Raw genomic sequence first — 15,658 nt, forward strand, 5'->3', positions numbered from 1 at the left:
ATTTACAGAACTCTGACTGTACACTACGCACTGGCAATACCACATTTCCTTTCCTTTTTTATTTAACGGCATTTGTCTGCACGTGGCCACCGCACTGAATATGAATGGCACACACATTATAAATTCGGGACATTATGGCAACATACAATTCAATGGAAAAGTCCACCAATCTTTTTCTTTTCACTATCTTATTTATTCCAATAAATGCTCTGACCTAAACACACAAATTCTATAACCTACAACAATAACACATGAGAAATTCCGCCCAGTGGGCATGACTTAACATTAGTGAATCTCTATATTATGGTCTCGTAATTATTTAACGCTACAGTGCACTTTCTGGATAGGATGGTGGATCTTTTATTATACCTCACACTTCGACTCTCACAATCATCATCACGAAACTTTCCTCCAGACCGAGCGGTACAGAAGGAACAAGCATAACCCACTAATCTTTTGAAACTAACTCGCTACTCTCCGATGCAAACCACACATACTCAAATTACATGACATACACCACACTACAATACGAAATACAAGACAGTGAATAGTCACAACATTATCACTTTCAGCTTCCCCACTTCGATTAATATTTATCCCAGTTTCACACGACACTGCCCCACTTTGTAATTCTGCTTTCCTGCTATGAACTCTGGAGATATATGCACGTCTTCCTGTGCAATGCAAGCCATGTGGCGTTGCTGGATAGACGGCCGACTCACCTTGCTTCTCTCTCAGAGTTTGAATCTAGCGTCACACGGAATCATATAACGCAAAGTAATATTAAGAACGTATTCATCACACACGCGAGTCCTCAACTGATACCATGGACGAGTACTTCTCTTTATCCTTTGTCTCATACACAGTTTGAGACTCACACAGTACTCACCACGTGGAAGTACTCGTCTCTAATTTCAAGTCCTGCACACGCCATTTCTTAAATATTTCAACTTATGGTACACACGCTATTTCTTAAATATTTCAACTTATTGTACACACGCTAGTAATTCAGCTTATCTTAAGCACACGGAAGTATTTCAACTTATTGCTACACGTGGTTTCATTGTGACCGTTGGTCACTTCCGAAGGTTACTACAATCCCATTAATATTACCTGCCTGACATTTAATTCTCCCCACAAAAGTTCCTGAAATAGAGAAATTATTATTTCAAACTACTCTTAAATATTCCACATGCATACCATGTCTCCACTCTTTCGTCACTACGGAGCACAACTAAAACAGGTCATAACAGCACAAGATCCAGCGGCAGAGTGCTGAAACATGGCCGTTCTCGAGGTCCTCTCACACCTCTGTCCAAGTGGGGGAGCACCTTACTACCCTATTGGTCAGCCACATTTCAGGCACTCAAAACTCAGGTAAATTTCATCTCTTTGGTCCCACCAAAGGTGGCCAAAGGATCGACTCAAAGATGATCATATATTCACATTCACTATCTGTGGTTAGCAGATGACCATACATTCATTCATTTCAAAAGATCTCACCAAACTGGACGTAGGGATTTATTTTGTGGGAGTGCACATTTGATCAATTAAATAAATAAATTGTCATTCTTTCCCACACTGGTATCCGGCTTCGCTGTATTAATTGAAATTGAGTTATTTTACAAAAAAAAATGTGTTGTTCTGACAAAAATAATGAAATATGTTGTACCTATTTTCAATGTCGGGCGGTACTGTACCCTTTCAAGTGAAGGACGCTATTGAAATCCGGATGACAATATTATGATCAGAGATAATGGTTATCCCTTAAGTAAGAGTAGGAACCTTATTTTGTTTGACATTAAAAAACAACCGTCCTTATTTCGGTCTTCAAAAGGTATCAACAGTGTTTGATATCGATTTATCGTTTCCGCGAATTTTCAACAGCGGTGCGCTGTCATGCTTTGAACTAGAGGGCAGTAATTTTCGGGCACGAGCGGTGGACCTACAGGCCGCGTATGAAGGAGCCGCCGTGCTGTTTAATTTCAGTTCCGGCGAGTTTGTGCGACGCCATTCTCATCTGAAGATGGCAGCAAGGTGGACCTCCGAAATACTGTGTCAAGATAACGTTATGTTCCGGCTGGAGACTCGATATGAATATGCATTGTGTCGTACAGTTGGCGGTGTCAGTTTGTGGGATGTAGTTAAATGTCTATTGCACTTAGTCGGTCCATAGAGTGACGGCTAATGCTGTTTGTGGATGATGCTGGAGTTTACGCCCCATGATATCCAATATGTGCTCGACTGTAGACAGATGTGGTGATCGAGCAGGCCCAGGCAACATGTCGAGAACCTGTAGAGCATGCTGAGTTTCAACAGCGACATGTGGGCGAGGGTTATCCTGTTGGAAAACATCCACCGGAATTCTCTTCATGAATGGCAGCACAACAGGTCGAATCTCCAGAGTGACCTACAGTGTTCAGCCAGGATACGTGAGACAACCGTGAGAGTATTCCTGCTGTCATACGAAACTGTACGCCAGACTATAGCTCCAAGTTGAGGTCCAACGTGTCTAAGCACACAGACAGGTTGGGCGCAAGTCCTCAACTGGCCTCCTTCTAATCACCACACGGCCACCACTGGCACCGAGCCACAATCAGCTTCCTTCAGAAAATACAACAGAGCTTCACCCTGCCTCCAGTGAGCTCTCGCTTTGCACCAGTGAAGTCGCAAATGGTGTTGGTTTTCGGTCAGTGAAACGCACGCCTCAGGGCTTCTGGCTCGGAGTTTTCCTTGAAGTAATCGATTTGTAACAATTCGTTGTATCATTGTGGTGCCAACTGCCGCTCAAATTGCTGCTTCAAATGCAGTACGATGCCCCAGAGCCATACGCATAACATGGTGGTTCTTCCCAAATGGTAGTGCCACGTGGCAGTCCGGAGGCCAGTCTTCTTGCGACTGTACATTTTCGTGACAACCGATCCCAGCAGTTATGTACAGTGGCTACATTCCTGCCACGAATCTCTGAAAAATCGCAGAAAGAACGTCCAACTTCTTGTAGTCCTATTACACGACCCGTTTCAAAGTCAATCAGGTGTTGATAAAGGCGTCTTTGTCGCCATATAGCCGTTCTTGACTGACATCGCCTCACCACGTCCGATCTCAAGGGTAACTAATGCTCACGACCGTTCCAGCTACATTTAAAGAAAACCTAATTTGCATCCTCACAGGGGTGCGAGTGGCGTGAAGTCTGAATTGACCTTTCAGGTACAGAAACACGCCTACCAACTTTCGTTTTTACCACACAACTCCTTCTTGGTGTTTCGATTTTTTTTTCGTCAGTGTATTAAAAGTAGTCGGAGCTTTATACAAGTTCTGAACACAATCCACACAAATATTTTGAGAATTGTGCACGAACAACAAGACCTACCCACTTCATTCGACTTATCGTGTAGGGTGAAGTTTGGAAGTTGGTTCATACAGCAGTGTGAGGAAAACCACAATTCTTTTGCTTTCGCGTTGTTCTCAGACTAAGCCGTTTTTACAAGACAGGGAAAGTTCTACATTGGAATAGCTATACAGTGTAAACGTCAATAAAGCCGACAAACTGCAAGGACGAATTCCTGACTGAAAATGGAGAAAAAAAGATCCTATGAACATGTTTCCGGAGATGCATTGCTGCCACAGTACATGGCGCTGACGAACGAAAGCTCCACTCACCACTTCCTCTTTGTTCCTTGCGGGTTGTAAGCTATTTAACTGACGTAGCGTGCTATAAGCAGCAGAATGGACCTGTATTCATGTCGGAAACAAGCCGAGATGTTTTTTATGTACGGCCAAGCAGATGGAGACGGTCGAGAGGCAGGACAGCTGCACCAGTATCCTGTAGAAGTGGGTCCTCAATATCTGATGATTGCACAAACCGCCGCCTCTCTGCACGTTCGTCTGTCTCAAAGTATTCGTGATCACACTGAAAGGGTACAGTACTGCCCGACATAGGAAAGATGTACAACAACATACTTTGTTGTTCTTGTCAGAACAGCGTTTTTGTAGAATAACACCATTTTATTTAATACACCGAAGCCGGATACCAATGTAGGAAAGAAGGGAAATTTGTATGTTTAATTATTCAGATGTGCACTTTCTTAAAATAGATCCCTGAATCCAGTTTTGTAATGTTTGTGAATTGAATGAATGGTTAGTCGTCTGCTGACCACAGATAGTGAAGGCAGATTACATAATCATCTTTGAGACTGTTCTCTGGTCACCTTTGGCTGAACCAAAGACAGGAAGTATACCAGAGCACCAGAGGGCCTGTAATGTGGCTGACCAATACGGTGGCAAGGTCCTCCCCCACTTCTACGGAAGCGCGGGATGACAGGATGAAAGGCCATGTTTCAGCACTCTGTCGCTGGTTCCTGAGGTGTGAAGACGTGCTCTATGCGTGCTCCAGAAAAACAAAGTTAAATGAAAATGGTATGTATGTAGAATATTTAGGAGTAGATGAACTAATAATTTCTCTTCTCAGAAACTTTTGGTGGGAGGCTGATGTATATTGTTCTGAAAAAGGTAGGCAGGAAAAAATTAAGGGGAACATAGCATTCTTCGGAAGTAACAAAGAAACCACGTGTTGTAATCATAAGACGAAATACTAGCGTGTGGTAGTTTTAACATGAAATACTTACGTGTGTAAATCTAAGTTGAAGATAATTAAGATTTCCGTGTGCAGAATTTGAATTAGAGACAAGCACTTCCACGTGGTGAGTACAGTGTGAGTCTCAACCAGACTATCAGACAATAAAAAGAATTAGAAGTGCTTGTCCCAGCATTCAGTTGAGAGTCCGTGTGTGAAATAAATAAGACACCAAAATTTCCCATGAGGGTTGCATTGCACAGGTAGATGTACATAAATCCTCCAGAGTTTGTGGTAGGAAAATTATTATGTGGTTCAGTGAAGTGTGAATCTGGGGCGACTATTGGTTTATGTAAAGTAGAACAAGTAGAAAACCAAACGTTTTGTTTTTAGAGATGTATTTTATACTGTAGTGTGATATACACTCCTGGAAATTGAAATAAGAACACCGTGAATTCATTGTCCCAGGAAGGGGAAACTTTATTGACACATTCCTGGGGTCAGATACATCACATGATCACACTGACAGAACCACAGGCACATAGACACAGGCAACAGAGCATGCACAATGTCGGCACTAGTACAGTGTATATCCACCTTTCGCAGCAATGCAGGCTGCTATTCTCCCATGGAGACGATCGTAGAGATGCTGGATGTAGTCCTGTGGAACGGCTTGCCATGCCATTTCCACCTGGCGCCTCTGTTGGACCAGCGTTCGTGCTGGACGTGCAGACCGCGTGAGACGACGCTTCATCCAGTCCCAAACATGCTCAATGGGGGACAGATCCAGAGATCTTGCTGGCCAGGGTAGTTGACTTACACCTTCTAGAGCACGTTGGGTGGCACGGGATACATGCGGACGTGCATTGTCCTGTTGGAACAGCAAGTTCCCTTGCCGGTCTAGGAATGGTAGAACGATGGGTTCGATGACGGTTTGGATGTACCGTGCACTATTCAGTGTCCCCTCGACGATCACCAGTGGTGTACGGCCAGTGTAGGAGATCGCTCCCCACACCATGATGCCGGGTGTTGGCCCTGTGTGCCTCGGTCGTATGCAGTCCTGATTGTGGCGCTCACCTGCACAGCGCCAAACACGCATACGACCATCATTGGCACCAAGGCAGAAGCGACTCTCATCGCTGAAGACGACACGTCTCCATTCGTCCCTCCATTCACGCCTGTCGCGACACCACTGGCGCCGGGCTGCACGATGTTGGGGCGTGAGCGGAAGACGGCCTAACGGTGTGCGGGACCGTAGCCCAGCTTCATGGAGACGGTTGCGAATGGTCCTCACCGATACCCCAGGAGCAACAGTGTCCCTAATTTGCTGGGAAGTGGCGGTGCGGTCCCCTACGGCACTGCGTAGGATCCTACGGTCTTGGCGTGCATCCGTGCGTCGCTGCGGTGCGGTCCCAGGTCGACGGGCACGTGCACCTTCCGCCGACCACTGGTGACAACATCGATGTACTGTGGAGACCTCACGCCCCATGTGTTGAGCAATTCGGCGGTACGTCCACCCGGCCTTCCGCATGCCCAATATATGCCCTCGCTCAAAGTCCGTCAACTGCACATACGGTTCACGTCCACGCTGTCGCGGCATGCTACCAGTGTTAAAGACTGCGATGGAGCTCCGTATGCCACGGCAAACTGGCTGACACTGACGGCGGCGGTGCACAAATGCTGCGCAGCTAGCGCCATTCGACGGCCAACACCGCGGTTCCTGGTGTGTCCGCTGTGCCGTGCGTGTGATCATTGCTTGTACAGCCCTCTCGCAGTGTCCGGAGCAAGTATGGTGGGTCTGACACACCGGTGTCAATGTGTTCTTTTTTCCATTTCCAGGACTGTATTATGTGTATTTAATCTGTGCGATTTCCATGAGACAGTAGCGAATTTAGTGGGTCAAGCATGATTTTTTCCAGTACAGCATGAAAGTCAGTAAATTCGTTATGTTGCTAATGAATGAGATTATGAGAGTGTGGGAAAGAATGAAGTAGCAAAAGATTCCTTACCAATCCAGAACGTGCACAGTAGCAATAGACAGAAACATTACGAGACCATAGAATAGTAAAATGCTTATGTTATATCATGCCCATTGGGTGGAGAATAACTTGTTTTACTATTATGTTTAAGTGTAATGCAACAAGTTTTGCAACATTAGCATGAAAGTATTTATTGTAATAAAAGAGGAGATACATTGGACAAGTAGTGGTCTTGATTATTGAGTCGTGGGTCGTCATTTTGTTGAGGTATTTTAACATAACTTCTATTTTCTTGCTGGGTTGTCCAAGCTTTGGATAAAATATATACGACAGGAAGGAAATGTGGCCTTGCAAGGGTGGAGTGAGTCCATCAGAAATGTGCAATAGCTCTTAGTCAGATGCGTTATCCATTCCGTTGCATTAAAAAGTAAAGACGAGAATAAATTATAGCTTCACTGAAAGGCACTAGGGCTCATATTCCAAGCATAGTTGCAGTGGGTATGATGATCATGAAAATATTTCTGATGTACGAATAATAATTGCACTAGCTTGGCAAGCCACTCAACTAGTAGGCCTGACTATTAGATGCCACGGAATGGGGTAGTAACCTCCGAACACCAACGCCCAAAAAGGGCTTGACATTATGTAGCTGGTGTCTGTTACAGGACTTGTTTTAGTGTAGTCATGTTGCTTCTCGACCGTTTACATCTCCTTGGCAGTACACAAACACCGTCTCGGTTTGTTCCCGTCATGCTGCTTACAGTGGACTGCGTCAGTCACACAACCTGCAGAACACAAGTAACACAGGGGAAGTGGTCAGAGGAACTTTCATCCTACAGTGCCATCTACCGTGGTAACGATTCATTTCCGAACATATGTTGCCAGGACCTTTTTTACAGGACTTTTTTTACAGGACATTTGTTCTCCATTTCCAGTCAGGAAACCATCCGTGCAGTTTGTCTGCTTTATTAATGTTCACACTGTACATGGCATGACGAAAGCCCACACGCGCTGCCACTGTGAACGATTATGGAACTGAGCCTGACGTATTTCCCGACAAACGAGACGCAGTCGTGTATAAAATGTTACTTCAACATTTTATCACTGTTCCTCGAAGAAGTGCGCAGAGATTTTGTGAGTTTATGTGGTTCAAAAATCAACACATTTCGATCTCTACCTTAAACTTTTTCCAAAATAATTGACATAAACTCAGAATTGCAACCAAGTCGTCATAAATTTTGGAGATGCTCTTGCTGGTGTGTCTTTCCCGGGATAATGTGATGCGTATGCCGAGCGATGCCACAACCACACAGGTCGTTCTCTTCGAAAACTATCCATTGTGTTACCGCTTCAATTGGACTGATTATTGGACAACGGCGTTTGCCCTCTCTTTTCTAACCCATGTCCTGCTAAGCCAAGAACGGTTCATGGGACTGATTGGAATGAGACCGAAATAGAGTCAATGTCGGCGTTGTGGTCTTCAGTCCGAAGATGACTTGATACGCTCTCACGCTGCTCTATACAGTCCAACCTGCTTCGTTGCAAACTTCTTCATCTCCCAGTAACTGCTGCAACCAACATTCGTTTCAACCTGCTTTCTGTTTGCATCCCTTCGCCTCCCTCTGCCCCCCCTGCCCCCTTCCACATACACAGTTCCTTCGAATACTAAATTGGCGTTTCCCTCATGTCTCAGTAGGTGAACTATCAACCGATCCCGTCTGTTTGTTTCTTTCCCAGTTGTAACCAGTGCCTCCTCACTGGCCGTGGGATCTACCCATCTAATCTTCAGCATTCTTCTGTAGCAGCAAATTATGGATGCTTTTATCCTCTTCTCCTCTGAACCTCTTATCACCCACGTTTCATTTCCGTACAAAACTCACTCCAGGCTAATACGTAATACTCTCTACCACGGCCATCTCCTCTGTTTTACTGTCTAAACAGCAAAACTCAGCTATTTCTTTTAGTGTCTCATTTCCTAATCTAATTCCCTCAGAATTGCGTGATCCAATTCGACTACATTCCATTAACCATTGCTTTTGTTGGTGCTCACCTTACATCCTCCGTTCAAGGTACTGTCCACTCCGTTCAACAGCTCTTCCAAGTTCTATGCTGTCTGTGACACAATTAAAATGTCATCGGTAAGCTTATTTCAGAATATAAATCCCTTCTCCAAAATTTCTTTGGTTTTCTCTAATCCTTGCTGAGCATACAGACTGAATAATATCGGGGGTGGGTTACAACCTTGTATCACTTCCTTCTCAACCACCTTTTCTCTTTAACGCCTTCCGATTGCGACAATTGTCATCTGGTTTCTGTACGAAATGTAAATAACCTTTCACCCCCGCTGCTCAAAAAATTTTAAAGAGTGTATTCCAGTCAGCATTGTCAAAAGCTTTCTCTAAGCCTACAGCTATCATCAACATACGATTGCCTTTCTTTAACGTGTCTTCTAGGATAATTTGTAGTGTCAGTAAACCCCTACTGTCTTCCGTATTACTACATTTCCCTGGTACCCAGACTGATCTTCCCCGAGAATGAACTCTCCCAGTAAATACCTGCAAACATGATTTATATAAGTGATAGTTCGGTAATATTCACACCATTCAGCACCTGTAGAGCCATAATCTAACCAAACCCAAATAGTACCTTCCAGATCAGAAGCAATCCCACAATATTATGAGAAGCTAAAGTCATGAGTGTACGACGTTTCCACAGTTGTGGCACTGAGTACAAATTTGATGTACGTATCTAGATTGTCTCCCATACATTTCAATGGCCTATTTTATTTCGCCAATTGCTTCCGTAGACGAGACTGCTAAGGTGGGATTGTGCAGTGGCATTCAAGTCAGATGTAGCTGGTTCAAACCCTGGTGATAGAAGAAACTATTATCGCCAGTATATGGCAGATCACCAAATTTTGTGTCAAATCGCGGCCTGATTTCCACAACTCTGGTCAACGACACATGGAATGATTCTGTTGCTGGTGACCAGTCCGCCGGATGACGACTTAAAGCCCAGCGGACCCAAAAGGTCTGTTCAGGACGTGCAAGATGCTTGCCGTTTTGTCAACATCATCACCATTGAAAACACAAATACTCACTCATCACAATCTGCCACACTAAAGGGATTTGAAATGCCTACGTCTCTAATGCCGACTGTTACAGATTGTCACTAGGTTAACAGCCAAACGAGTTTGTATTTTATGTATTATATTTCAAATATCCGTTTCATCTGATCACCAATTAACAATAAAATGGAAAATGTATTAACAGCGATTCTTTTCACTGATTCCAGCTGGTGCAGCCTCTCACTTTAGGTCCTAGAATACAGCCAGTGCCTCTGCCGGAGCAGGGACAGCAGACAGCCGGAGGGACCATAGCCACCGTGGTCGGATGGGGAGCTACAGAGGTAAACCAACGTCAACTCATAACAGCAGAAAAACGCAGTTATCAGTGAAAATCCTGTACATGAGAACAACACGGAATGAATTTCTATGAGCTGTACTGTTGCAGCGTATCTCAGCGTGCTGCTCTAAAGGTTATTATATGCATCAAAAACAGTAGTTTCTGTACAAACTGCTCATCAATACAGTGACAGCAAATGATGATGATGATGATGATTATAAGCTTAGAGAGAGTAAACATCTTCGTTATGAGGCCTTAGTTCGACTAGAAACTGATGTAAAATGATGTGCAAAAGCCGGCCGGTGTGGCCGTGCGGTCTAGGCGCTTCCGTCTGGAACCGCGTGACCGCTCTGGTCGCAGGTTCGAATCCTGCCTCGGGCATGGATGTGTGTGATGTCCTTAGGTTAGTTAGGTTTAAGTAGTTCTAAGTTCTAGGGGACTGATGACCACAGATGTTAAGTCCCATAGTGCTCAGAGCCATTTGAACCATTTTTTGATGTGCAAAAGGAAAGGTAAAGGGTTAGATCCAGGCTCTCTGACCTTGTCATCGTGGTTGAAAATCTGCATGACGCTAACTTCAGTCAGATGGTTAAAAGCGAGATATAGCCCTGGCACCTGGAAATGTGGCCAGTACGACGATCGGATGCCAGTCCGGAAGCAACCGCTACTGAAGGCTCACCGACGGCAGACGTCTATTGTGATAAGCGCTCCCTTCCGTTTCCCCCCTCCCATCCCCCCAACCCCCCCCCCCACATCCACCGAATCCCATACCAACATTAATGAAGCGTACACTGGGAAACCTCATCAGATTCATTACGACTAAAATGGGGTGATAAATAAAGTTTAACACGGGCTAGAAAGATTATTAGCTTAAACAGTTAAATTAATATAATTTGTACGTAAAAATTTAAAAGTGCGTGGCGATACTGGAATAAAAAACTGCTGTAGGCCACTCAGAACACACACCACAAAAGAATTATAATCTGAAGAAAGGTATACAAGCTCAAAAATACCATGACAACTCAGTATTCTAAAGTCAACTTCATGTTAGAGAAAACAGTTCAATAACATCCAACCCCTATCCCCCTCCCCTACCCCCCCCCCTCCACACACACACACACACACTCTCTCTTTAGGACACCGGTTTGAGCAAATGTGCTGAAAAGATCTATGCAACTCAATACTAAGTACGTATATCAGTAACAGCGTATTGATTTTATTTCTCAAATGGAAAGCGCTAAAATTAATCCAATTTAAGAGACAGTAATGTAAGAAATTCTCAGTATAATATAGCAATAAATTAAAAGTGTTGTCATTCCGCTGTCTCTGTAGATCTGTAATGTCACAGTATATTCACTTCTTACAACAAATGAAAGAAGACCATCGATAAATTCAATATCTGGACAAAATTTCAGTGAAGAAGCTGGATTGATGTGATTTCGCTGTGCGCGCTGATGGGAAATGGAACTGGAGAAAACATAAGGATGTTGGAGAATATACTAGTGACCCACTTAAGTAGCACATTGGTTGCTCTGGAGTGCTGCGGAGGATACAGACCTGGTACCAGGCAGTCATGTGACACTACACTGCTAACGTAACTCATGGCGTGTGTATGAGACAGTCGGTTGTATGGAGCTATTGGACTCAAATGTGTCGAGGGGAGGACGTGAATTAGAGTTAGAGATGCGAGCTCCCACAGAGGCTAATCAAAAATCGTTCTTCCTTGGCATCATTCGCAACTATAATACGACACGAGGGACGTGACAGTGGTACACAAAGTATCCTCTGCCACACACCGTCAGATGGTTTTCGGAGCACGGATGTAGATGATCACATTGTGAAAGGAGATATCCGATTTGTTGGCGTATCGACATGGGCTGTCCGATACCTCGAGAAGAAACTACCTACTATTTGCCGCCATGTAACTTTGTGTACTCGACTTAACCGACAAGGATCGGACACGGGTGTCATACTTCATCAACGCCACGGGTTTCTACGGCGATAGGAATTTTTACTCTCAGTGATTATAGTTCCATTGCAACAGATCCCCGAGAAAAGTTACGCGGGAAGTATATTCAGTGGATATTTGAAGTTAGGTACCTCGAAATCGGCCGTTGCTCATATTGGCACAAAACCCTGTACATTTTCAATGGGCAGTAGCTGACAGATTTCATGTTTTTGGATTCTTATAACTGAGATTCTGCCTCTCACAAATAGGAGAATGAGCCCTTTGACCCACTCTGTGCAAAGGCTGCGGTTCAAGTTGGAAATGTCTCTGTGGTGATATGGAGTGAACCAGGAGGTTTATTTCAAATTTCTCAGCCTCAGTGTTTACCCCCTTCTAAATCTTCATGACTGAACGTACTCTTCACTCATTCGTCTTCCAAAACAACAGCCTTGCTCACAGACTTGCTCACGTACGTTCCCACTTTGACGAACACTCAGGCATGTTATCATATCCCAGCTGCCCCGCTACACTGACCGGTCTTTGCCCCATAAAAATACCTCGGACTTTATGAAATAGCTGACGAAACATAGCGACACCCTTACAGTTTAGTGGCTCCACGGTATCTGATGAGCTGTGAGTAATATTGGATGGATATAGAACGCCGGAAGGGACTTGTATCCTCTTCCCCGCCTAATAGAGAACAATATGAGAGTTTCGGTCGGTGCTAGACGGTGTTAGCATGATATTATAGTGTATCGTCACAACTTGGTGTTAACAGTACTTGTAAGATCTGAATTTCCATAATAATAAAGGTAATATTGCCTATCAGACTCGTAAAGAAGGTGCACGTTGTAACTAGTGTCAATAAACAATCAAGTATTTTGTATATTTTACACACTATAATAATCTGGATGCACCATTTTTTAAGATGTACACAATCGGCAATTAACTAGTTAAAGGCAACTGTAAACGAATTGCACTAGCTGTGCGTCTCCTGCAGGTGCTGCAAGCTGCGCTCGGCACATAATTCGGAATAATTCACCCTGTGGTGTTGGAACGTTCTGTCGATCTGAGGTAGGCCTCCCCATGAACGTATGTGCTTACCATCTCTTAGGGACACCTCTGAAGCACAAACTTTACTATGCTGCTAAGATACGTCGAAACCTAAGAAAAAATCACGGAAGTATTTATTAACAGCCCACAAGAAATAGCCTATTAAAATTTGCTTTAAATGTATTTAATTCCTAACAAAAGATGCGCTCGAAACATATTGCAGGTCAGAAAAGTAATATCATTGAATTCCGTGTTTGGCGTCATATTATAAAGAGCTAACTTGGGAAAGTTATAAGATTAAGCCTTATGAACGTCTCTTGCAGGACGTTACCAAACCCACTGATATGAGACTTATTCAGCCTTGAATGTTTATATTTGTGAAAGGATACGCTGCTGCACGGGTCGTTAAACTGATGCAGCGAAATTTTTGAAAGCCAGTGCTAAGGGTGTACGCAGGAATGACAGCAGTTACGTAGATTGTTTATTTTAGATCCAGTTACAAGAGGAGATAACGTTACCGGGGCGATTTGCAGGAAGAGCTAACGCTATCGATTATCTCCAGTGGAAAAAATGAAATGAACCCGTAACAAGGTGAGGAGTAGCACAACTTCTAGGTCGGCAAGCCAGTGTCAAACGAGAGAAAAACTTCTTCCAAGGTCGGTGATGGTCGGCTCTTGTCGGGTCTTATACCCAATGTGGAACCATCGAGCAGTCGGAACAAATGCACAGGATGACTCCCGATGATGACTGGCTTTCTCAAAGGCCGCGAGTCGACTTATTTCCTGCTGAAGTGGAGGTATACAGTGTGGAAAATTCGGACATGTGACCAACTGACGAAAACAGTCACACATAGGCTGCACCTCCCGGCATCGATTGGAACACCGCTAGTCGGCGGCAGTAGCGTGTACAGTGATGGCGTCCTGCATTTACATTGATAACAATCAATGTTGTTATTGTTGCTTTCGTGATGGCTTGCTACCCAGAACTGTTTTCATCGTAACTGGCCTGCAGACGCTGGTAGTGGAAGACACCTGAAACGAGGCTACCCGCGAAACATGGGTGTGTGTGTGGTTACAGTCGAAAAGAAGCAAGGAAGGTTTGGCTTGACATCTCGTCGACATCGAGGTCGTTATATACAAAATACAAGCTTCGATTGTTTCAAGGATGGGGAAGGAACCATCCCAGAATTTGCATGGAACAATTTAGCGAACCCGCATAATATCTAAATATGTATGGTTGGATGTGAATTTCAATAGTTATCATCCAGAGTGCGAGTCCAGTGTGCTAACCACCGCGCCAACTCACTTAGTAGTTGCAGTCCAGTCAGTGTGTAGGTGCAGGTACACATACTAGTTTCCCGAAATCCTGCGTCCGCTTTCACCTTGGAGAAAGAGATAGTAAAGTAACTGAGTTCGTACTGCATAGCTTATGCATCTTCCCTCCGCTGGCGAGAGATGGCAGCACCCACTCGAAGCCTGAAGTTGTGGTATCGATGTGGTTCACACGAGAATAGTGCCTCAACTGGTTGACAGGGAATGTATCTGGGGAGTTACCATTGGCTGCGGCACAGACTCATGAATCGGATTTTGAGGTTGAGAGGCATGGCCATACAGACGTCGTAGGAGGCCCAGGCATAGGGGCCTACGTTGAAGAGGAAGGGACGGCTCCATTGAAAATTACGATAGTTCCCCAGAAACATCGCATTTTTTTCTTCAACAATTCTTTATTGAACATAAAGAGAATCACACACACGAAAGAATGGTGTTTCATGTAGACACCCTGTTGTCCCACGTAATATCCATCCCGTTATATGGCCTTCCTCAAGCGCGAAGTAAGAGTGTGTATGCCCTGTCGGTACCGATACGTGCCCTGGGGGTGGAGCTAGTGCTTCACTGTGTGAACTTCCTTTGCTGATTGACAGATGTAGCGCCAACTGTCGAGTCGTTATGCGTCTATCCTCGCGAATGAAAACATCAGCTCGCTGCAACAAGTTAGGTGTGACAGCCGTGGATGGTCTCCCCGACTGCTGCCAATCGTAGAGCTCCGTAGAACCGCCTTCTGATGACCTCACCCTCCGTGCCCAGCGATCAACTGTACTTCTATCGACAGCAGATGCTCCAAAGACTTTGCACAAGCGTTTGTCAATAGTCCCAAAGTTTCATTCTCTGCAGCGAGAAATTCAGTGACGCCATGCTGCTTGTAACGCAAATCATCTTCAAATACCATTTTTAGACTGTCCTGTAGCTACGCTATCTGTCGGAAGTGGTAGAAACTTGGCGCGCTCATTCAGGAGACTTCATAATACATACTAACGCGTCGTTTTCGGATGAGAAAAAATTTCGGTGCATTGCTTTCTGGGCAACACTCGTAGAAACAAATTAAGGATAGGATTCAGGGAGGGAAAGATGAGGAAATTGGTGGAGCCGGAGAGGCCAGCAGAAAGAGGACAGTGCACCTGACGAATTGGTTGAGTATGAAATTGCCACATCTCGCTGAAACCATGGAGACAGTCGACGCCAGAGGCCAGACAACCCTAACGATGGACGATCCCAAAGATAGCCAGGCCAAACACGGACAATCGCACAAACAGAGGAATCTGCAGACGGACGTTCTGGCAGCCGGATGACCACAGAGTCAGACGACCTCGGAAATGGATGACCTCAGAGATGGACAACCGCAGGAATGGACGTGTCAGTGAAAG

At 44.7% G+C, this 15,658-nt stretch overlaps 1 protein-coding gene across 1 annotated transcript in view; it reads left to right on the plus strand.

Annotated features, from left to right (window-relative positions):
- Window positions 1-15,658, plus strand: part of LOC126188870 (trypsin-1-like) — an 83,535-nt gene that overhangs the window by 54,946 nt on the left and 12,931 nt on the right. The window contains exon 5 of the mRNA XM_049930524.1: window positions 9,847-9,960. Within this exon, the coding sequence (XP_049786481.1) occupies window positions 9,847-9,960 (114 nt within the window). The remainder of the gene's footprint in view (window positions 1-9,846; window positions 9,961-15,658) is intronic.

The sequence above is a fragment of the Schistocerca cancellata genome, chromosome 5, assembly GCF_023864275.1.
Source record: "Schistocerca cancellata isolate TAMUIC-IGC-003103 chromosome 5, iqSchCanc2.1, whole genome shotgun sequence".
In the NCBI taxonomy this organism is placed as follows: Eukaryota; Metazoa; Arthropoda; class Insecta; order Orthoptera; family Acrididae; genus Schistocerca; species Schistocerca cancellata.